This window comes from Leucopleurus acutus, assembly GCF_964270905.1.
Source record: "Leucopleurus acutus genome assembly, chromosome: 8".
NCBI classification, from domain to species: domain Eukaryota; kingdom Metazoa; phylum Chordata; class Mammalia; order Artiodactyla; family Delphinidae; genus Leucopleurus; species Leucopleurus acutus.
Genome location: NC_139151.1, coordinates 30,720,846 through 30,744,437, shown reverse-complemented (window position 1 = coordinate 30,744,437; position 23,592 = coordinate 30,720,846). Strand labels below are relative to the sequence as shown.

At 38.9% G+C, this 23,592-nt stretch overlaps 1 protein-coding gene across 1 annotated transcript in view; it reads left to right on the top strand.

Moving 5' to 3' along the window:
• The first annotated feature begins 16,525 nt into the window (after nucleotides 1-16,525).
• Nucleotides 16,526-23,592, top strand: part of DYNC2H1 (dynein cytoplasmic 2 heavy chain 1) — a 71,036-nt gene continuing 63,969 nt past the window's right edge. The window contains exons 1-3 of the mRNA XM_082843969.1: nucleotides 16,526-16,743; nucleotides 21,482-21,652; nucleotides 22,086-22,221. Of these exons, the coding sequence (XP_082700095.1) occupies nucleotides 16,549-16,743; nucleotides 21,482-21,652; nucleotides 22,086-22,221 (502 nt within the window). The 5' untranslated portion in view covers nucleotides 16,526-16,548. The remainder of the gene's footprint in view (nucleotides 16,744-21,481; nucleotides 21,653-22,085; nucleotides 22,222-23,592) is intronic.

Below are 23,592 nucleotides of genomic sequence, written 5' to 3'. Positions count from 1 at the left end.
GCTGACTGCTCCTAGATCCTAAGTAACAAAAGATAAGACTGGAAAAAATTTAAGTGACAAAGGCACTAAAATATCTCTCAGTTAAAATAAAATGTGACTCAATCTTTTTGCAAAGATCAAATTAAGGTTTTTAATCTTGCCATCCAAACTTGTTGCTGCAGATAGCCTCAAGATAGCCATCCTTAATTAAGTTGAGAGTGAGGGGCATATGTATGAGGAAGCATCATTCTCGAGAATTATATATGTATAAGAAAGAACTAGAAAGTGGAATTTAGAATATGGAAGTAAAAGCAAACATGTTAGAAAGTCTGCTAAGTTTAAGGGAATTGTGTTGTTCAAGAAACTAGGTACCTGGACTAAAAAAGACTTTGAGCCTTAAAACAACCATCAAGCTCCTAGAATTTCCCCAGCAGGAAGACTGGATGTCTTATTTTTTTTGGTTTATAGGTTGCTGGGCCATGCGGAGCCACATTTGAACCTGTTGGAAAGGACTGTGCATCACATGGAAACCTTAGATCCCTTTCCTTTCTCTAATAAAGGAGTCCCCAAAATATATATTCATTGACTTCACAACTCAATTCCTGACAAGGACACTAGATATATGATAGGAATAACTTCACTGGTGCTGAAACCACGCATCTCGGATTGGGACTTGAACACATGGGCTGGGACTCGAACCTAGTCAAAACCCAGATTGGGGCTTGAACCCATTGTCTTTCAGTTGAAATCACATACCTGGTCTCAGGGCTTAATGAAGCTCAGGTTCTTTATGTCTCAGCACAGAAGGAATTCAGTGAGAGGCAAAGTGATAAGTAAGAAGTGGATGTATTTAGAGAGATACATATTCCATAGACAGAATGTGGTCCATCTCAAAAAGCTTGAGAGCGGCCCCAAAATATGCGGTGGTTGGTTTTTATGGGCTGGGTAATTTCACAGGCTAACAAGTGGGAGGATTATTCCAACTATTTTGGACAAAGGGCAGGGATTTCCAGGATTTGGGCCTCCTCCCACTTTTTGGCCTTTTATGGTTGGCCTCGGAACTCTGTCATGGCACCTATGGGTGTGTCATTTAGCATGCTAATGTATTACAATGGACGTACAATGAGGCTCAAGGTCTCCTGGCAGTCAAATCTTCCACCATATCGTACCTAGTTGGTTCTACCAGTTTTTCTCCTGTCCTCAATGGCTATGTCATTCCTTTAAAGGTTGTGCCCTGCCCCCTTCCCTCCTGTTTCAGTTTCAGTGAATATATTTCTTAGTGGTGTAAAATTTCAAATTTTATATTTGTTAGATAACTCAAAGGTGCCAAGGCAATGCTTGAAAAATGGGAATTGCTACTGTTACCTAAAATCTGGGTTCACCTTCTGGTGGGTGTCGAGCCAATAGATACAAACAAGCCAAAGATTGAGAGAAGGAAGTATTTATTACTTGCAGCAAGTAAGGAGAACATTGGGGATCTTTCCCAAAGCAGTGTCTCCCCTAACAGCAAATTCAGGGAAGTTTTAATCTAAGGGTACATGCATATTCATGAGGGGCCTTGAGCAGAGGAGAATTCAGCATAGAATTGGGGCAAAGCTTGACAGAGTCCAAGTTTTAGTTGATTGAAGTCAGGAGGGTCAACATCATCATTCCACCCTCTACCTGGATGGGGGCCTAAGTTTCTGCAGAACTCAAAGATATGTTATTATGTGTATCACTTGAGGAACCAGGACCCTGCCCAAGGCTGCACTATTTTGTCTTTTTTTAAAAAAATAAATTTATTTATTTATTTTTGGCTGCATTGGGTCTTCATTGCTGCTTGTGGGCTTTCTCTAGATGTGGCAAGCGGGGGATACTCTTCTTTGCAGTGCGCAGGCTTCCCATTGTGGTGGGTTCTCTCGTTGTGGAGCACAGGCTCTAGGCACATGGACTTCAGTAGTTGTGGCTCCTGGGCTCTAGAGTGCAGGCTCAGTAGTTGTGGCACATGGGCTTAGTTGCTCTGCGGCATGTGGGATCTTCCTGGACCAGGGCTTGAACCCGTGTCTCCTGCACTGGCAGGCGGATTCTTAACCAGTGTGCCATGAGGGAAGTCCTGCACTATTGTTTCTTGACTGTTTCTCCCTAGTTTCTGCATTCCATCCCTGAAGATCATTAATTACTGATACTTGTTCAAGGGCAAGCATTGCCACCTGGCTTAGATCACAAAATGGCTTAGGCCAAAATGGGTTCCTATGTCAAGAAAGCCATTCCTGGTTCTCTTTCTCTGAGGACCCCCTACCCTCTCTGCTTACATTACTTGGCCTCTTTTCTTTAAATTTATCCTAAGCTACCCTGCTGAGTAAACTGTTGCTGCCAATTATTTGATGTTCTATTCTCAGAGCAACAGGCTGTGATGTCACAGTGTTATTCTATCATAGAATTTATTCAAAACAGATGCTAGACTGTGAAGCAGAAAGCTCTGATTTAATTGCATGTAATTTAACAATCTTTCTATGTAAATAAAAATGGAAATAGAAATAGAAGCTAAAAGACTCAAAATAGCAGTTTATGTGAACAATTTTTCTTAATAGTTACCATGGTACAGGGCGGAGTCCAGATGGCAGAGTAGGAGAACTAGGAGTTTGTGTCCCGTCACAACTAGGGCACCTAGTAGGCACTGGTGGGGGGCCTTGGACCCCTAAGGGGACAGGAAGAATCCCCACGCGACCTGGTAGGATGTGTGTTGGGGGGAAGGAGGCGGGGAGGAAAGGTGGAGGTGTGATGGGACCAGTGTCCCTGAGGGGCAGCAGGGGGAGGGGAGGGGTTCCCACCCTTGGAGGGGACCACTCACAGGGAGGGGATAAGCGGGGACAGGGAGAGACCTTCGGGGGTAGGGGAATTGGAGGGGAATATGGCCAGCGTCTCCCCCACCAGCTTGGGCCCCAGTGAGCCTGCTGGGGTCCTGGGTCTGAACCTTCGCCCTCTGTGGCCCCTTCCGGCTGTGCAGGTCCTGGGGTCATGGGATGGAGGGAGGGAGGAAGAAAAGTGGAGGCAGGATGAGACTGGCACCCCTGAGGGGTGGCTGGGGGAGGGGAGGGGCTCCCATGCTTGGACGGGCCCACTCACAGTGAGGGGATTAGCGGGGACAGAGAGAGACCTTCAGGACATTGGGGGATCAGAGGGGAACACGGCCATGGTCTCCCCTACCCACTCGGGCCCCTGCGAGCCTGCTAGGGTCCCATGCCTGAACCTCTGCCCTCCAGGGCTCCCTCCTGCTGTGCAGATCCTGAGCTTAAATCCTGCACCCCATGGCAGGGCCTTTTCCAGCCTCACAGGTCCTGAGCCCAAGCCCTGCCACCCCCTGCCCCCTGCAAAGGCCTTTTCCAGACACAAGGGTCCTGGGCCCTGGGGGACCCCACTCCACCAAGGCTTCTTCCGGCTACGAGAGTCCCGACATGAGCCCTGCCCCACTCCCCACCCCCCCACCAAGGACTTTTCTTTTTTTTTTAGCTGTTGTGGTTCTGCCTTGTTTGTTATTTCATTTTTCTTTTTTCTAACACTTCTTAAGTTTTCTAATTTTATTTTATTTTTTATTCTTTATTATTGTTCTGCTCCTTTTTGTTTGTCACCTTTTTTTTTTTTTTGCCATACCGCGAGGCTTGTGGGGTCTTGGTTCCCAGGCTGGGGGTCAGGCCTGACCTACTGTGGTGGGAGCACCAAGTCCAAATCACTGGACTAACAGAGAACTTCAGACCCCAGGGAATATTAAATGGTGTGAGCTCTCCTGGAGGTCCTCATCTCAGCACCAAGACCCGGCTCCACCCAACTGCCTGCAAACTCCAGTGCTAGATGCCTTGGGCCAAACAATCAGCAAGATAGGAACACAGCCCCACCCATCAAAAAAAAAAAGAGATGACAAAAAAATATTTTACACACGAAGGAGCAAGGTAAAAACCTATAAGATCAAATAAATGAAGAGGAAATAGGCAACTACCTGAAAAAGAATTCAGGGTAATGATAGTAAAGATGATCCAAAATCTTGGAAATAGAATGGAGATAGGGATTGAGAAAATACAAGAAATGTGTAACAAGGGCTGAGAAGAACTAAAGAACAAACAGTGATGAACAACACAATAACTGAAATGAAAAATACACTAGAAAGAATCAATAGCAGAATAACTGAGGCAGAAGAATGAATAAGTGAGGTGGAAGATAGAATGGTGGAAATAACTGCTGAGGAGCAGAATAAAGAAACAAGAATGAAAAGAAATGAGGACAGGGCTTCCCTAGCAGCTCAGTGGTTGAGAGTCCACCTGCCGATACAGGGGACACGGGTTTGTGCCCTGGTCCGGGAAGATCCCACATGCTGTGGAGTGGCTAGGTCCATGAGCCATGGCCGCTGAGCCTGTGTGTCTGGAGCCTGTGCTCCACAACGGGAGAGGCCCGTGTACTGCAAAAAAAAAAAAAAAAGAAAAGAAAAAAAGAAATGAAGACAGTCTCAGAGACCTCTGGAAAAACAGTAAATGCACCAATATTCGAATTATAGGGGTCCCAGAAGAAGAAGAAAAAGAGAAAGAATCTGAGAAAATATCTTAGCCACCCAAGCCCAGGAAGTGCAGAGAGTACCATATAGGATAAACCCAAGAAGAAACATGTCAAGACACATATTACTCAAACTAACAAAAATTAAATTCAAAGAAAAAATATTAAGAGCAGAAAGGGAAAAGCAAAGAATAACATACAAGGGAATCTGCATAAGTTTATCAGCTGATGTTTCAGCAGAAACTCTGCAGGCCAGAAGAGGGTGGCAGGATATCTTTAAAGTGATGAAAGCAGAAAACCTACAACCAAGATTACTCTACCCAGCAAGGATCTCATACAGATTTGACAGAGAAATCAAAAGCTTTACAGACTAGCAAAAGCTAAGAGAATTCAGCACCACCAAACCAGCTTTACAACAAATACTAAAGGAACTTATCTAAGCAGGAAATACAAGGAAAGAAAAAGACCCATAAAAACAATCCTAAAACAATTAAGAAAATGGTAATAGGAATATACATATCCATAATTACCTTGAATGTAAATGGATTTTGTGTCCATTAGAATGCACACAAAAATAGGACCTGTGTATATGCTGTCTACAAGAGGTCCACTTCAGACTTAGGGACATATACAGACTGAAAGTGAATGGATGGAAAAAGATATTACATGCAAATGTAAATCAAAAAAAAGATGGAGTAGCAATACTCATATCAGATATACTAGACTTTAAAATAAAGACTACTACAAGAGACAAGGAAGGACAGACACTACATAATGATCAAGGGATCAATCAAAGAAGGAGATACATCAATTATAAATATTTATGCATCCAACATATGAGCACCTCAATACATAAGGCAAATGCTAACAGCCATAAAAGGGGAAATTGATGGTAACAAAATAATAGTGGGTGACTTTAACACCCCACTTACACCAATGGGCAGACATCCAGACAGAAAATAAGGAAACACATGCTTTAAAAGACAAAATAGACCAGATAGACTTAATTGACATTAATAGGACATTCCACCCCAAAGCGGCAGAATATACTTTCTTCTCAAGTGCTCATGGGTCATTCTCCAGGATAGAGCACATCTCGGGTCACAAATCAAACCTTGGTTAACTTAAGAAAATTGAAATCGTGTCAAGCATCTTTTCTGACCACAGTGCTATGAGATTAGAAATCAATTACAGGAAAAAACCTGTAAAAAACACAGGCACATAGAGGCTAAATAATTCACTATTAAATAACAAAGAGATCACTGAAGAAATCAAAGAGGAAATAAAAAAATACATAGAAACAAATGACAATGAAAACACAACAACCCAAACCTACGGAGGCAGCAAAAGCAGTTCTAAGAGGGAAGTTTATAGCAACTCAGTCTCACCTCAAGAAACAAGAAAAATCTCAAATAAACAATCAAACTTTACACCTAAAGCAACTAGAGAAAGAAGAACAAAAAAACCCCCCAAAGTTAGTAGAAGGAAAGAAATCATAAAGATTAGAGCAGAAAAAAATGAAATAGAAAAAGAAAACAATAGCAAAGATCAATAAAACTAAAAATTGGTTCTTTGAGAAGATAAACAAAATTGATAAACCTTTGGTCAGACTCATCAGGAAGAAAAGGGAGAGGATTAAAATCAATAAAATTAGAAATGAAAAAGGAGAAATTACAACTGACACCACAGAAATATAAAGGATCATAAGAGACTACTATAAGCAGCTACGTGCCAATAAAATAGACAACCTGGAAGTAATGGACAAATTCTTAGAAAGGTACAACCTTCCAAGACTGAACCAGGAAGAAATATGAACAGACCAATCACAAGTAATGAAATTGAAACTGTGATTTAAAAACTCCCAATGAACAGAAGTCCAGGACCAGATGGCTTCACAGGTGAATTCTATCAAACATTTAGAGAACAGCTAATACCTACCTTTCCGAAACTCTTCCAAGAAATTGCAAAGGAATGAACACTCCTAAGCTCATTCTACAAGGGTACCATCACCCTGATACCAAATCAGACAAAGATATCACAAGAATGAAAATTATAGGCCAATATCACTGATGAACATAGACTCAAAAATCCTGAACACTAGCAAACTGAATCCAACAACACATTAAAATGATCATACACCCTGATCAGGTGGGATTTATACCATGGATGCAAGGATTCTTCAATATATGCAAATCAATCTATGTGATAAACCATATTAACAAATTAAAGAATAAAAGCCATATGATCATCTCAATAGATGCAGAAAAAGCTTTTGACAAAATTCAATACCCATTTATGATAAAAACTCCCCAGAAAGTGGGCATAGAGGGAACCTACCTCAACATAATAAAGGCCATATATGACAAACCCACTGCAAACATGATTCTTAATGGTGAAAAACTGAAAGCATTTCCTCTAAGATCAGGAATAAGACAAGGATGTCCACCCTCACCACTATTATTCAACATAGTTTTAGAAGCCCTAGCCATTGCAATCAGAGAAGGAAAAGAAATAAAAGGAATCCAAATTGGAAAAGAAGAAGTGAAACTCTCACTGTTTGCAGATGATATGATACTCTACATAGAAAATCCTAAAGATGCCACCAGAAAACTACTAGAGCTAATCAACGAATTTTGTAAAGTTGCAAGATAGAAAATTAATGCACAGAAATCTCTTGCATTCCTATACACTAACAACAAAAATTCAGAAAGAGAAATTAAGGAAAAATCCCATTTACCTTTGCAACAAAAAGAATAAAATACCTAGGAATAAACCTACCTACGGAGGTAAAAGACCTATAGTCAGTAAACTATAAGACACTGATGAAAGAAATCAAAGATGACACAATCAGATGGAGAGATATACCATTTTCTTGGATTGGAAGAATCAATATTGTGAAATAGACTACACAACTCAAAGCAATCCCTATCAAATTACCAATGGCATTTTTCACAGAATTAGAACAAAAAATTTTACAATTTCGATGGAAACACAATCCTGAGAAAGAAAAACAGAGCTGGAGGAATCAAGCTCCTTGACTTTGGACTATACGACAAAGCTAAACTATTCAAGACAGTATGGTACTGGCACAAAAACAGAAATATAGATCAGTGGTACAGCATAGAAAGCCCTGAGATAAACCCATGCACCTATGGTCACCTAATCTATGACAGAGATTAGAGGACAAGTCTATGACAAAGGAGTCAAGAATATATAATGGGGAAAAGATAGTTGCTTCAGTAAGTGGTGCTGGGAAAACTGGACAGCTACATGTAAAAGAATGAAATTAGAACACTCCCTAACATTATACACAAAAATAAACTCAAAATGGATTAAAGATCTAAGTGTAAGACTGTAAACTATAAAATTCTTAGAGGAAAACGTAGGAAAAACACTCTTTGACATAAATTGCAGCAAGATCTTTTTTGACCCACCTCCTAGAGAAATGGAAATAAAAACAAAAATAAACAAATGGGACTTAATTAAACTTAAAAGCTTTTGCACAGCGTAGGAAACTGTAAAAAAGACAAAAAGACAACCCTCAGAATGGGAGAAAATATTTGCAAACGAAGCAACTGACAAAGGATTAATTTCCAAAATACAGAAACAGCTCAGGCAGCTCAATATGAAAAACAACAACAAAAAACAAAAACAAAAAAAGCTCAATTGAAAAATTGGCCAAAGGCCTAAATAGACAGTTTTCCAAATAAGACATACAGATGGCCAAGAGGCACAGGAGAAGATGCTCAACATTACTAATTATTAGAAAAATGCAAATCAAAACTACAATGGAGTATCACCTCACCCCAGTCAGAATGGCCAACATAAAAAATCTACAAACCATAAATGGCAGAGAGGGTGTGGAGCATATGGAACCTTCTTGCACTGTTGGTGGGAATGTAAATTGATACAGCCACTATGGAGAACAGTATGGAGGGTCATTAAAAAACTAAAAATAGAACTACCATATGACCCAGCAATCCCACTACTGGGCATATACCCTGAGAAAACCATAATTCAAAAAGACACATGTACCCCAATGTTCATTGCAACACTATTTACAATAGCCAGGATAGGGAAGCAACCTAAATGTCCACTGACAGAAGAATGGATAAAGAAGATGTCGTACATATATGCAATGGAATATTACTCAGCCATAAAAAGAAATGAAATTGAGTTATTTGTAGTGAGGTGGATGGACCTAGAGTCTGTCATACAGAGTGAAGTAAGTCAGAAAGAGAAAAACAAATACCGTACGCTAATGCACATATATGGAATCTAGAAAAATGGTACAGATGAACCTATTTGCAGGGCAGGGATAGAGATGCAGACATAGAGAATGGATGGGTGGACACAGAGGGGGAAGTAGACGGCAGGATAAACTGGGAGATTAGGGTTGATATAAATATAGTACCAAATAGATAGCTAATGGGAACCTACTGTTCCCATTAGGATCTCAGCTCGGTGCTCTGTGATGACTTAGATGGGCGGGATGGGGGGGTGGGAGGGAGGTCCAAGAGGGAGGGCATATATGTATACATATAGCTGATTCACTTCATTGTACAGCAGAAACTAACACAACATTGGAAAGCAATTATACTCCAATTAAAAAATTCTAATAAAAAATAGTTACCATGGTATAAAGCTTTCTCTTCAGCACTTTACATTAGTGTTATGTATTTTTTAAAATAATATTAAAGGGTATTTAGTTGCAAATCTAAGGAAGACTGTTTTCTTTTAAGCTAGATCATGCACATGGTAAAGAAAGCATCATCAAAGCATCTAAAAGAATAACTTGCCTGAATTGTCTCATAAAAGGAGATTCCAATAAAGAATGCAGTGCTGCCACCAAAAACTAACCAGGAGAATTCAGGAGGCACAAAAGGAGGAGGGAGGAGATGCCAACCCAAACATCCTGTCAACTTCCTAGAAACCTTCACACTGGAATCTATCTTGCCTGAGAGATCTGCACACCACCAGGATAGACTTTGATTCAGTCCAAGTATGGGCAACAAGCAAGATGACTGGCCAAAGACAACCTGGAAAGCAAAATCCGTTATCATAAAACGTGAGACTGCAAGCCACGTGGCAGAGCAGCTCTCCTGGGCTCCCTTATCCTACTGCTCTCCACCTGGGTGCCCCTTCCCAATAAAGTCTTTTGCTTTGTCAGTACATGTGTCTCCTTGGACAATTCATTTCCGAGTGTTAGACACTCTTGGGCCCTGGAAGGGGTCCTCCTTCCTACAACAATTATAGAGGAAAAGATTACCTATTATAGTAATACGTTTTGAAAGTTTTTTTATACTGAGAACCTTAAAACAGTAGGTACACTGGCATACTTCATTACACTTATACGTTTTGAAAGTTTTTTTATACTGAGAACCTTAAAACAGTAGGTTCACTGGCATACTTCATTACACTGAAAATTAAAAGCACTATATTTATTAGACAAATGATTATCATGTAACTAGTTATAGGTGCAACAGACTTTATTAAGACAACATACTGTAAAACAGCTTTACAAACTCACATGCTTACAGGGGCAAGTAGGCTATGTAAATTAGTGAAATGGTCAGGGTGTGAGACAGTGGGGTGGGTGAGTACACATCTTATCTGTAGCAGTCTGGATGGGCTAGATTAGGGCAGAGAAACAAAGTCAATTGTTCAATTGTTTAAGACAACCAAATTTGTTTGTTGCTCACACTACATGTTGGTCAAGGGTCAGCTGGGGACCCTGTTCTTTGTCATTAGAACAAATCTATCTAGATTTGACGTATCTATCAAATGTCACTATCTAGAACATTATTGGTTACTACGGCAGAGGAAAAAGAAAGCACACAGTTTATCTTGCTTAGTCCAAGCAACAATTTTTCCTTAATTTGAAATATGTTAGAAGGTATGGTAGTCATTAGAACTGTTCTCAGATATTTTATAGCTTTCTTTCTTTCTGTGCACAAGGTACAATAGCACTTTCCTGCCTACTTGCAATTAGATGTTACTATGTGGCTTGGTTGGCCAACAAAATGTAAATGGAATTGATGTGCATAAACTTTAAGAGCCACAAGGTTTCTTTTCACTCAATACCAATAAGATATATTTTCAACTACAACAATTGTGACTATTCAAGAGAACTCTTATATAAGGTAATTTAAAACAAAGCTCAAGAAGTAGAAACAGTTACCAAAAAGTTTACAATTAACTTTGATATTTAATTTTTAATATATAATGAAGCACCAGCATTCAAATAAATAGTATTTAACATCTGATAGAAGACTCAAAATATTTATTTAATCATAGTGTCTGTATTTTCTTATAGTGAAACCCAAGAGTATTGTCTGCAAGGAGCTCCACACTTTGATTTTGTTCTCCACCAATGTCTGTTTCTGATTCTCTTTGTTAGTGGAGATTGGGGAAAATCATCCCCACATTACCACATTTCTGGCCCATTCCCCCACCTCCTCAACCATGTCCAGGATTAGTCTGGGGAATGGAAGCAGACAGAATTGCAAATGCAAGAATCATCTTCATTTATATGTATGAACTGATAAACACTAACTCCTTTATTTACATGGCTCCTTCCTCTCCCCCTATATTTTCAGTACAATTGACTACAGGAAGTATTGGGTCCCTATTAGAGTCAGGTGTAATGGTTAATGGCTATTTTCTGACTTAGGAGCAGAATTTGGAGAAATAGACTCCCTATTATTCCACAGGGACACATAAAAATGTATAGAGGTAAACATATTTAAGTATTTGAGTTGAACATTAAATGTCATATTAGAATATATATTTCATTGTACTGGTGATTGAAATCTGTAAATACTATGCCCTAGAGTAAGTTTCAGCTTCTCTAAGTGTGAAGAAGAGGTTCCGAAATTACATTCTTTCATGTATAGCTCCCCCAACAGTGTCCAAGGATAGTAATTAGATGACTATTCTTTTTTTTTAAATTTTGTAATCTTTGGCTGTGTTGGGTCTTCGTTTCTGTGTGAGGGCTTTCTCTAGTTGCGGCAAGTGGGGGCCACTCTTCATAGTGGTGCACGGGCCTCTTCACTATTGCGGTCTCTTTTGTTGCGGAGCACAGGCTCCAGACGCGCAGGCTCAGTAGTTGTGGCTCACGGGCCTAGTTGCTCTGCGACATGTGGGATCTTCCCAGACCAGGGCTCGAACCCGTGTCCCCTGCATTAGCAGGCAGATTCTCAACCACTGTGCCACCAGGGAAGCCCAAGATGACTATTCTTTAATATGAAAAATGATATTATAACAATCCTATGGTATTTTTTCTTTCAATTGAATAAGAGTATAAAGAGTATATTTAATAAGTGGGGCAATATTTTTTAACCATCATTATGTTTTTAATATAATTTGCCCAATATTTGTCAAACATAATGGATAAAACAGAAAACGTTTTTTTTCCTCTATTCACTTTCATAAAATAGATACAGATAACTTAGAGATCATCTAGAACGGTGGTACCCTGGGGAAACTTGAGTTATTTTTGGGGGTCTGTGAGGTCAAACTATTTCCACAATAGTAAGACATTTTGTGCCTCTTTCACTGTGCTTGACATTTGATGGTGTAAAAGTAATGGCGGGCAGAATTCTAAAACAGCCCCGAGGTTTCACTCTCTTGTGGGCACACCTTGGATAACCTTCTCATCTTGAATGTGGGCAAATCCTGTGAATATAGTGGGCTACCACTTCCATGCTTTAGTTTACTACTCAGTTAACTCTGAGTTATTAAAGGAGATTATTCATTGGGCTTGATCTAATCGGGTAAAACCTTAAAAGGAATGGGGCCCTTTGTGTTATAAGAGATTTGAAGCACAGGAGAGATTTGATGTGTAAGAAAGTTCTCCATTGTTGGCTTTGAAGATGCAGGTAAAGAATGCAGTGGCCTCTAGTTGCTGAAGGTGCCTCCAGCTTATAGCCAGCAAAGAAATGGGGACCTAGGTCTTGCAACTTCAAGGAATCTAGTTCTGTCTCAGCTATATGAACTTGGAAGAGGACCCTAAGCTCCAGATGAGAACTCAGCCTGGCCAACATGTTGAACTAAGCCTTGTAATACCCTTAGCAGAGGACCAGAGATGCAGTTCCCAGACTACTAATGGACAGGACTTCAAGCTAATAAATGGGTAGTGTTTTAGACCACTAAGTTTGTAGCAATTTGTGATGCAGCAATGGAAAACTAAAATAGTGGCTAAACTGCTGACACCTTGGCACAAATCAAGGCACCAAAATGTTTTAGTAGTCATCCATTCTTCACTTCCATGTACTCACAGGAAAAGATTCCAGTTTCACTTACGAATGTCCTCAATGATAGAGTAAATAATTTTATCAGATCTCAAAACTTGAGTACAAGTCATTTTAATATTCTGACTGATGAAACACCATAAAGCACTTCTGCTGCATACTGAAGTACAGTTTGCCTTAAAAAAAAGAACTTGTGTGACTGTTCGAATTGTGATCAAAACTAGCAGCTTTTATCACTGAAGGCAATTTTTACTTGAAAGAATGACAAACTATGATTATTAAGATTTGGGTATTTGGCAGACTTTTTTTTCCTCAAAAATGAATGAAATAAGCCTATCATTTCAAGGAAAAAACTGACAGTATTTGTTGACAATGATGAAATTCAGGCTTTCATGCAAAAATTAGAATTTTGGAAAACTTAAACTCTCTACTGTAAGTTTGACAACCTCTCCATACATAAAGACTTTTTCTTATGATATCAGTATTATTTATTAATGAATGTAATTTTTAAATATTGCACAGTAAAAGGTATCAACATTTAGAAGATCTGCATAGCTCAAATATTTTCCAAATGATCAATGCATGATGTTACAAAATTATGCATGGGTAAAATATCCATTCAGAGTGCAAGTGACCAATGGATTTTAATGTAGTTGAGTATGAAATGTTGATTGATATGGTTCCAGATTCCAAATTGTAACTGTCCTTTAAGAAACTACCATTTGTGGAGTTTTGGTTTAGTAACAAAGAAGAATACTTACAGTTATCTGAAAAGATTATAAAGTTCTTTCTGTTTTCCAACTACATTATCTGTGTTTTCTCCATATACTTCAACTAAAACAACATATTGCAAGAGATGGAATGCAGAAGTAGACAGAGGATCTCCCACTAAGGAATATATTAAAGAGATTTGCAGAAATGTAAAACAATACCACTCTTCTGACCAAATTTATTTTTGTTTTGGGAATTATAATTATTTTCATAAAATATGTTATTTATGTTAACAAGTCATGGGCTTATTATTTTTAAATTGATGAATAAATGAATATTTTAAAATTTGTCTCACATTGAATGACTATTATAGTAAATGTTGATAGAAATAATGCAGAGAAACAAAAATTTTCTGGAAGCTTCAATACTTTTTTAAAGTATAAATAAGTCCTGACACCAAGAGGTTTGATACATGTAAATACCGAAAAAAGTTAGGAATCCTTGGTTCAGAAAGGTTTTGTGCCCTGGCTCACATTATCTGTTTGCATGCCACCTGCTAACCAACTTTTAAACAAATGCTCCACATTAATTTTTTTTAAACAGCACACTACTGCTGATATCAGTTACTCATTGGTTAGTGTGGCCTAAATTGCGATTAAAAAATAGACCCACACATGTATAATATAAAATGGTTCAAACACAATAAAGGTTACGTGGGCCTCTCACTGTTGTGGCCTCTCCTGTTGCGGAGCACAGGCTCCGGACGCAGAGGCTCAGCAGCCACGGCTCACAGGCCTAGCCGCTCTGTGGCATGTGGGATCTTCCCGGACTGGGGCACGAATCCATGTCCCCTGCATCGGCAGGTGGACTCTCAACCACTGCGCCACCAGGGAAGCCCAATAAAAGTTATTTCTTGCTTAACAATTGCTGGCTTTATGCCACACTGTGATTCAGAAGCCCTGGTTCAGACTCTTTCATGGTTCTGCCATCTCTTGATGCTTTGTTAGCTGCATCCAGCTGGCAAAGGGTAAAAGTATACTTACTTCTTTAAAATCTTGCCTTGGAAGTGGCACACACTACTTCTGCTCACATTTCATGGTGAGAATTAGTTAACGTCCACACCTGGATGGCAAACACTTCTTAGCTGCGAAAGGGGAGATATGATGTTAGTGGTTAGCCTGCTGCTACCACTGTGAAATAGTGTCTAGAGATTGAGAATTGGATTTGGGTATGAATCTTCATTCTATAACTTACCACCTCTGAGATTCTTTCTTCTTTATTGAAGCTTCATGAGTACAGGGACTTTATCTGTCTTGTTTTCCACTCTAGGCCTAAGTCTGGGTATATAGCAGTGAACAAGATACACAAAATCCCTATCCACATGGGGTTTACATGTCAACTGGACATCTAGGTTAAAATGTTTTTTGACATCTGGGTTAAAATTGATGAAAACACTCAAATTTCATATCTTGTGGAAGTCCAAAGCCCATCCAAGATTTCTAAAAATTCCTGGGAGGATGAGATTCTCATGATTTCAGCTGCTTTCTAGACTCATCTCCCTACATGTGTTGCCTTTTTATTCACTTTTATTCACATTGCCATGGATGCTTAATTCAGCCATTTCACACATCTCCACCAAAATAACTCACCCAGACTAAGCATTTGTGAGTAATGGAGACTTTCCTTAAGACCCTGGTAAGGATCATAATGCTCATTGCAGAGCAAGAATCTCTGTATCCATATTAGCCATTTTTGCTTTCAAAATCCTTTTTCGCTATCCAGTCACCCTGGGTTGCTATTTGGATTTTTTCCCATCCAGCTGCCAGCATTCTACCTCACTGACTCCCTTCCCATCTTTTGGATGATTTCGTAAGAATTTGAATTCATTTCCCTTTATAATTTAAAGCACTTCAGCTTTCTTTAGTTTCCATTCCTCAAACTTAATCAAGATGCTCAGCAGATAAAAAGACTTTCTTTCTAATTCTAAAAGACTATAGTAGTGATTACTGAGTGCAAATAAAACAATTGGTATGTGTTTATTTTCCCTAGGATAATGGCTCAAATCAGGGTTGAGATGATGACTGATTATGAGGGCAGAGACTATGGTCTCCAGGGCCTAGTTCACTACTTGGCATATAGCAGCATGCGGTAAATATTTTTAGAAGATAATTATTGAATTCGGAGACTCTTTGATGAATATTGGGATAAATGACCAGCAATTTAGTAGTTTGTAGTGATGCCATGGGGTAGAAAATGATGAAGGCTGATTTCACGTCTGTATTTCTTCAGCATTTGGTTATGCTTGTTATAAAACAAATTAACAAGTATCACTGCCTGTTTTGGTTATTTTACAATATGGCTGTGTGTTCTGATAACGATTGTGATGAAAAATTGGAGATATAATAACATTTTTCTGAAATAATAGGATAACAAAATTAAAATAATGGTGGGAAATTAACACAGAAACGAGAAGAGTAAGATGGAGAAAGTAAATTAACGTTGTATTGAACTCCTATTCTTTATCAGCCTCTTTAAAAAGCGGTGTTTAAGTAGTAATCTCTTAAAGTCCTCATTATAACCCAGATAGTATTTCCCTATTTTACAGATGTGGAACTTGACGTTGACAGAGTGGTTTGCTAACGAGTGAAGGGGAAGAGGGAGCACTAGAACCCCAGCCATCCTAAATCCTTGTCATATTGCTGCACTTGAAGACTAGAGGTATCTCTTCTAATTATGCGTTATAAGAAGTCAGTAGAAAGCATTAAAGGCAGATTTTGCGACCTGACACAAACTTGCCTGAATCCTTTGCAATCGAGGACCGCGGCGAGCAGCTAAGGAGCTCCTAGATGATCGATCCTCTCCGAGAGCTTTGCGTGCGCGTGCCCGAGATGGTAACGCCCACCGCACGTCGCCGTAGTGCTCCGTCGCCATAGCGACTGCCCGTGGCAACCGCGGAGCTCCGAAGGCCCGCAGGCGAGCTCCGGATTTGGGCTGAGTTCTCATCTTCTCTTTACTTCTGTGCCGACTGTTTTTTTCCTCCTTCCCTCTTTGCCTCCCTCCCTCCCCTTTCCCCTTCTCTAGAATCATGGCGGGTGGAACCGGGGACGTTCGGAAGCTTTTCATCTTCACTACTACTCAGAATTACTTTGGACTGGTGTCGGAATCCTGGGACCAGCCGCTGCTGTACAACAGTCCTGAAATCAACAACTTCTTGGACGACGGGAACCAGATGCTCCTCAGAGTGCAGCGATCCGACGTCGGAATTTCCTTTTCCAATGTGGTATGCTTCCCTGCACCCCTGCCCTGACCTACCTTTACGTCCTCGGGCTCAGCCAGAAGGATGTCGGGTCCGTTTCTGCCTTCCTGTTTGGATCATCTTAGAGGGCCCAGTGCTGTCCCCGCTTGATGAGCTGCGCTGGCCTCGTGCTTCAGCGTGTAGTTTCCAAGCTTGGATCCCCCCTGACCAAAGGAGGTTCCCAGTCCACGCACCTGAAGAGAACAATTCTAGTCTTTCTAGTTTTTTTTTTTTTTATACTACAGATAGGTTATAGTTAAAAATAAAATATTTACCTTATTTATTTAAACATTTTTTCTTTCTCCACCCTTTTGAGGTTCTTCGAGGCAAATCCTAGTGTATCTTTTTTGGATTATATACGAGTTTAAATTTACTCTAGGGAAAGAATAGTTAGGAATTCAAATCTTTTAAGAAATGATAAGGCAGAAAGTTTAAATTCTTTTTGTTGTGCCACATATGATGTATTGATTTATTCATTATTATTTACTGCTGCCTCCACTGGCAAGATTGTTTAAGAAATGGTTGCATTTGCAACCAGGAGATACACACACACACACACACACACACACACACACACACACACACACACACACACATTCAGAGTAATACATAGAAAAAAAATTGCCTCACACATTACCCCTGCCTCACACTGAGGCCCTGCTCAGTAAATGGAGGAAAATTAACAAGTGATAGTCATATATTAAACCTTTTCCTCTTGTGTTCATGGGTGTCCCTAGGTCTAACAGAGTATTTGACGCACAGCAAGCACTGAATGCGTTTTTTGTAGGATGATTGTATCATTCACCCTATTATGAATTTTTGGTCTTGGATTTCACTCAATTCTATTCAATCGATGTATTTTGAACTCAATATATGCAAGGCACTTTGCTAGGTTTGGTGAGTTTACAAAGATGTAAAAAGCATAGATAATCATAGCTAACGTTTATTTTCCCTTTACTCTCTGTCAGGTGCTGTTCTAAGTACTTTGTGTGCTTTGGCTTATTTAATAGTCACAACAACACTATAAGATAGAAACTTTTGATTTCCATTTTGTGGCTGAGGAAAGTAAGGCACAAAGGTTACACCCTAAGCATTAACTACTCCACTTCTCTAATAGGTTAATATAATTCAGAACAGGACCCCCTGTGTCTGTCTTCTAGAGCCTCACTGCAGTGGCCTAGATTGACATATACTCAACAAGTTATAAAATCAGGGCACACAGTTGTAAATGCCACCGAAAGTTTAGATAGAGTGTAATGGGAAATTAAGATCCCACAAGCTGTGTGGCCAAAAACCAAACCAAACCAAAACAAAACAAACAAAAAAAGAAAATGGAAACTATAACTTTTAGTTAAGCTAGTAGAGTCCAACAGTATATTTTATCTTTAGTCATACATCACACTACAGATTTTTAGTCATATTTGAAAATGTTTTGTTATATCTTAAGTTGTACTTTAGATATCTAAGAATCAGCATGATTGAAGAAATTAACAATTACTGAGTACCTACTATGGGTCTGGCATTGTCCTGGGTGCTGGGGATAAAGTTATGAACATGTCAGGGTTTATCTCCAAGGAGTAACATTCAAATGGACAAAAATGGGCTAAACACATGCACACAGGTATATAATGTAACATAATTTTGGGTATTGATAAGTGCTGTTAATAAAAATAGAGTAATGTTAAAGTAGTGATGGGCATGGGGAGGGGAAGTGCATTAAAATAAAGAGGGAGAGAATACCTGTCTGAATTAGTGACTTTAGAAGTGAGATTTAAATGATGACTTGTAGGCAGATTTAGAGGAAGAGTTTTCTAAGGAAAAGAAATGATAAGTACCAAGGCCTTGAGCTGGGTCTTATCTTGGTTTTAAGGAGCTGGAAAAAAAAAATCCAGAGTCATTGCTGAAGTTTAATGAATAACCAAAGAATGTGAAAGTTACAGTATGGGCTGATCATTTAGGACCTTGTACACCATTTAGGTTGAAATAGGAAGTCGTTGGTAATCTTAAGCAAGAGAGAGGTATGATCTGTTTTATGCTGTAGAATAGAGGTTGGCAAATTTTTTCTATAATGGGCCAGATAATAAATATTTTGGGCTTTGCAGGTCATAAGGTCTCTGTCACAACTCCAGCTCTGCCATTGCCATGAGAAAGCAGCCATGACAATATGTGAATGAATGAGTGTGGCTGCATTCCACTTTATTGATGGACACTGATACTTGAATTTCATATCATGAAATATTATTATTCTTTCGGTTTTTCAGAAAGTGTGGAAATAATTTTTAGCTTGTGGCCTGTACAAAACAGGCAGAAAGTTGTGGTATGCTGATCCCTGATCGATCCCAGTAGGTGATAGAGGTATTTTGCAACCTCAAAAAAGAACCAACTTTACACCTTAATAATTATCAAATTATAGTCAGTTAAGAGGAAATAGCAGTTGCCAATGATAGGGAAACTTGGAGGAGATGTGGCTAGGAGTGCTCATTCTCAGTTTTTCTTTACTCAGGGAATGATGAGCAGCTGTAGCCAACTTATCCTTTGCTTTAACTCTGACTTTGGCTAGGGCAAAGCTCATTGTCCTGATGGATGCCCCAGGATGGCTTGGACAGTGACTATAGATACTGTTTTCAAAGTATGATGTTAAAAGATGTATTTTCTGGGGCTTCCCTGGTGGCGCAGTGGTTGAGAGTCCGCCTGCTGATGCAGGGGACATGGGTTCGTGCCCTAGTCCGGGAAGATCCCATATGCTGCGGAGCGGCTGGGCCCGTGAGCCATGGCCGTTGAGCCTGCGCGTCCGGAGCCTGTGCTCCGCAACGGGAGAGGCCACAACAGTGAGAGGCCCGTGTACCGCACAAAAAAAAAAAAAAAAGTATTTTCTGAATATTCTTTCTTCAGATAGGTGGGAGGAGGGAAATTTAAGGGTATGGTCTATTTAATTACTAAGGAATGAATGTTTCAAATCTACTTATCTGCAGCTTGTTATTCTCGCTTGTAATTGGAATAAAATGATCATGCTAGCAATAGAATTCTAATGCGTGAAAATGAGAGTTTGAGAAAAGCAGCAATACTGAGTAAATGCCAATTCCTTCCTAGTGGCTAAAAAAATACAATGATTAGGATAAAAGAAAAGTAGCACAAAAGCTCACTCACCCTTTTTTTTTATTGGAGTATAGTTGCTTTACAATGTTGTGTTAATTTCTGCTGTGCAAGGAAGTGAATCAGCTATATGTATACCTATATCCCCTCCCTCTTGGACCTCCCTTCCACCATCGCACCCCCTCTATCCCACCCATCTAGGTGTCGAAGAGCACCGATCTGAGCTTCCTGTGCTTTATAGCATGTTCCCACTAGCTATTTTACACATGGTAGTGTATATGTCAACCCTAATCTCCCAATTTGTCCCACCCTCCCCCTCCACCCCGTGTCCACATGTCTGTTCTCTAAGTCTACGTCTCTTTTCCTGCCCTGCAAATAGGTTCGTCTGTACCATTTTTTTAGATTCCACGTATATGTGTTAATATACGATATTTGTTTTTCTCTTTCTGGCTTACTTCACTCTGTATGACAGACTCTAGGTCCATCCACATCTCTACAAATGATCCAATTTCGTTTCTTTTTATGGCTGAGTAATATTCCATTGTATATATGTACCACATCTTCTTTATCCATTCATCTGTCGTTGGACATTTAGGTTGTTTCCTTGTCCTGGCTATTGTAAATAGTGCTGCAGTGAACATTGGGGTACATGTGTCCTTTTGAATTATGGTTTTCTCAGGGTATATGCCCAGTAGTGAGATTGCTGGGTCACATGGTAGTTCTATTTTTAGTTTTTTAAGGAACCTCCATACTGTTCTCCTTAGTGGCTGTATCAATTTACATTCCCACCAACAGTGCCAGAGGGTTCTCTTTTCTCCACACCCTCTCTAGCATTTATTGTTTGTAAATTTTTTTTTTTTTTTGCGGTACGCGGGCCTCTCACTGTTGTGGCCTCTCTCGTTGCGGAGCACAGGCTCCGGACACGCAGGCTCAGCGGCCATGGGTCACCAGCCTAGCCGCTCCGCGGCATGCGGGATCTTCCCAGACCAGGGCACAAGCCCGTGTCCCCTGCATCGGCAGGTGGACTCTCAACCACTGCGCCACCAGGGAAGCCCTGTTTGTAGATTTTTTGATGATAACCATTCTGACCAGTGTGAGGTGATAATCTCGTTATATGACAATTTAGTAAAAAGTTTGATCTCAAATACTTTAAGGAAAAAATGTTTGTTCACATAAAGATGATTTTAGGAGATGGACAACCTAAGTTTGTTTTGGTAGTTCTGAGTTTATATTGAACTTAGTTTCATGTAAGAGGGTAATTAGCATCCTTGTTATAGAGTTTCTGGAGTGAAGAAGTATACTACTCACCAGTGTGTACCTGGGGCACACAGCTTTGATCTGTAGTATTACTGAATCTGTCTGGAGTGGATGTTAACAATATTCATATAGTGCTTTTTGTTTATAAACCATTTATCAAAGTAGCTTTATGATACAATCACATATAAGCGGGGATACATTTTTAAAACCCAGGTTTTTTTAAGAATTGGTTGTAATATACTATAATTATTTCTAAAGTATAGTTTTTCCAAGGGGTAAAATTACAGTAATATAACATTTTAGGGAAATATATAAATTTTCAAGTATTAACTTTATGAAAATAACATTAAAAATCATTTGTTTATCACTTTAGATTGATTTTGCCGACACAAAAGATAAAGTGCTGGTGTTTTTCAAGCTGCGACCTGAAGTAATTACTGATCAGAATCTACATAAAAACATTCTTGTTTCATCTATGTTAGAATCACCTATAAATTCCCTTTACCAAGCAGTACGGCAAGTATTTGCGCCAATGTTGTTAAAGGTGAGTAAATTAAAGTAGCTTGTATGGTGGTTGTTGTTTTTAGCCTAAGTATTTGGGTAAATGCTTTCATACACACAAAAGTAAATATTTATTATTTTATTTACTGGTAATATCATTAGTATTTTAGTTTTTAAGTTAAAACATTTTTTCTTTGTAATTAAAAAAATTTTAATGTAGCCTTTATTGGCAAATAGAGAAATTGGAGAAAGATATAAAATGCAATCTACATCAGCTCTTAAATTGCTGTAGTAAATGATCTTTATAAAGTTTTAACTGTTGAAAGGACTTTTTTCCCTCCCTTATGAGATGGAGGTAGTGTCAGGCTTTGAGTGAAACAGATATATTTGGACTTAGTTCTTTTGAAAGTGTTTTAGGAAACCAATTTGATTGGCAAGATTTTGAACATTGTATGCTCTTGTCTGTTTTTATTTAGGATCAGGAATGGAGCAGAAACCTTGATCCCAAACTTCAGAATCTTTTGAGTGAACTAGAAGCAGGCTTGGGTATAGTTCTACGAAGATCAGATACTAACTTATCAAAACTGAAATTTAAGGAAGATGACACACGAGGTATTTACCCATAGTTTTGTCAAAGAAAATCAAAACAATTGCCTTATTAATACATTAGTAAATTAATATACTTCTTCAAAGATTTCTTCCCACACTTTGGATCTTCTCTGAGCTTGAACTGCTTTTAAATAAATAGATTTACATATGGATTTGGAGAAGAGGAAGATGTGATCTTTAATAATGTGCAGTTCATGGAAATAGAAAGTATAGTTGATTCTCATTATTTGCAGTAGTTCTGTTCTATAAAGTCACTGTGAACACTCAGTTAGCGAATACTGAAGCATTGCTCCTAGGGTCCCGTGAGCCTCTGGTCATGAGATTTTCACCAACTGCTCAACACATAACCTTGTTTTAGGTGCATTTGGTTTGGACACGTTATTTAATATATATTGTTGATGAATTGTCATTGAGCTTAAGGGCAACAGCACTGCAACTCTTGCCTGAATGAAGCTCATCTAACACAAGTATTTTCTCTGTAAGGGACTTCACAGTGTTCTTGTGCTAGGAACACTAGACAGCACTTCACAACCATGCTTGGGGGCCATTTTAAACAGCAAAATCACCAACAAAAGCACAAAAATGTGAAAAACATGGTATTACATAGACTACAGAAAAGACATTTGTTTACAGTAGGTGATAGAAAATAAGAAAGCAGTGTTGCTTTGTTCATCCTTAGCTGGGAACATATGCGTTGGGCAACTCACATTTTTCACAGCTCTGTGCATGTCTGCAAATGACCACAAAAACATTGAGAGTATTGTATTGACTTTGGATACATATAAATGTTAACAAGTAGGTGACTTCATAAATCCAGAATCTGTGAATAATGAGGATTGATGCTAATTGTATATTTGTGAAGATAATAAGCCAATGACTTTTATTTTAAAATGTATTTTTTTCCTGAAGCTAATTGTAATTTTGTGGCTATAGATAAATTATTTCATAAGAACAATTAAGATGAAATGCCTGACATACACAAATCATTAGTTTAAAATATTAGTTGTAGTTTTATACTTTGAATAGTAAAATAGATGTTTTTTGAATCTCATACAACCAGAAAGAATAGTGAATTTACTTCCAGCATGGGATTAAGCAGCTAGAGGTTGCGTATTTCATTGGGAAAAATAAAACTATTTTAACTTGCTTATTTTTTCTTCCAGTTTTACTGAGATATAATTGACATACAGCACTGTATAAGTTTAAGGTGTGTAGCATAGAGATTTGAGTTAAATACATCAAGCAATGATTATCACAATAAGTTTAGTGAACATCCATCACCTCATATGGATACAAAATTAAAGGAATAGAAAAAAAGTCTTCTTTTCTTGTGATGAGAACACTTAGGATTTACTCTCTTAACTTTCATATATA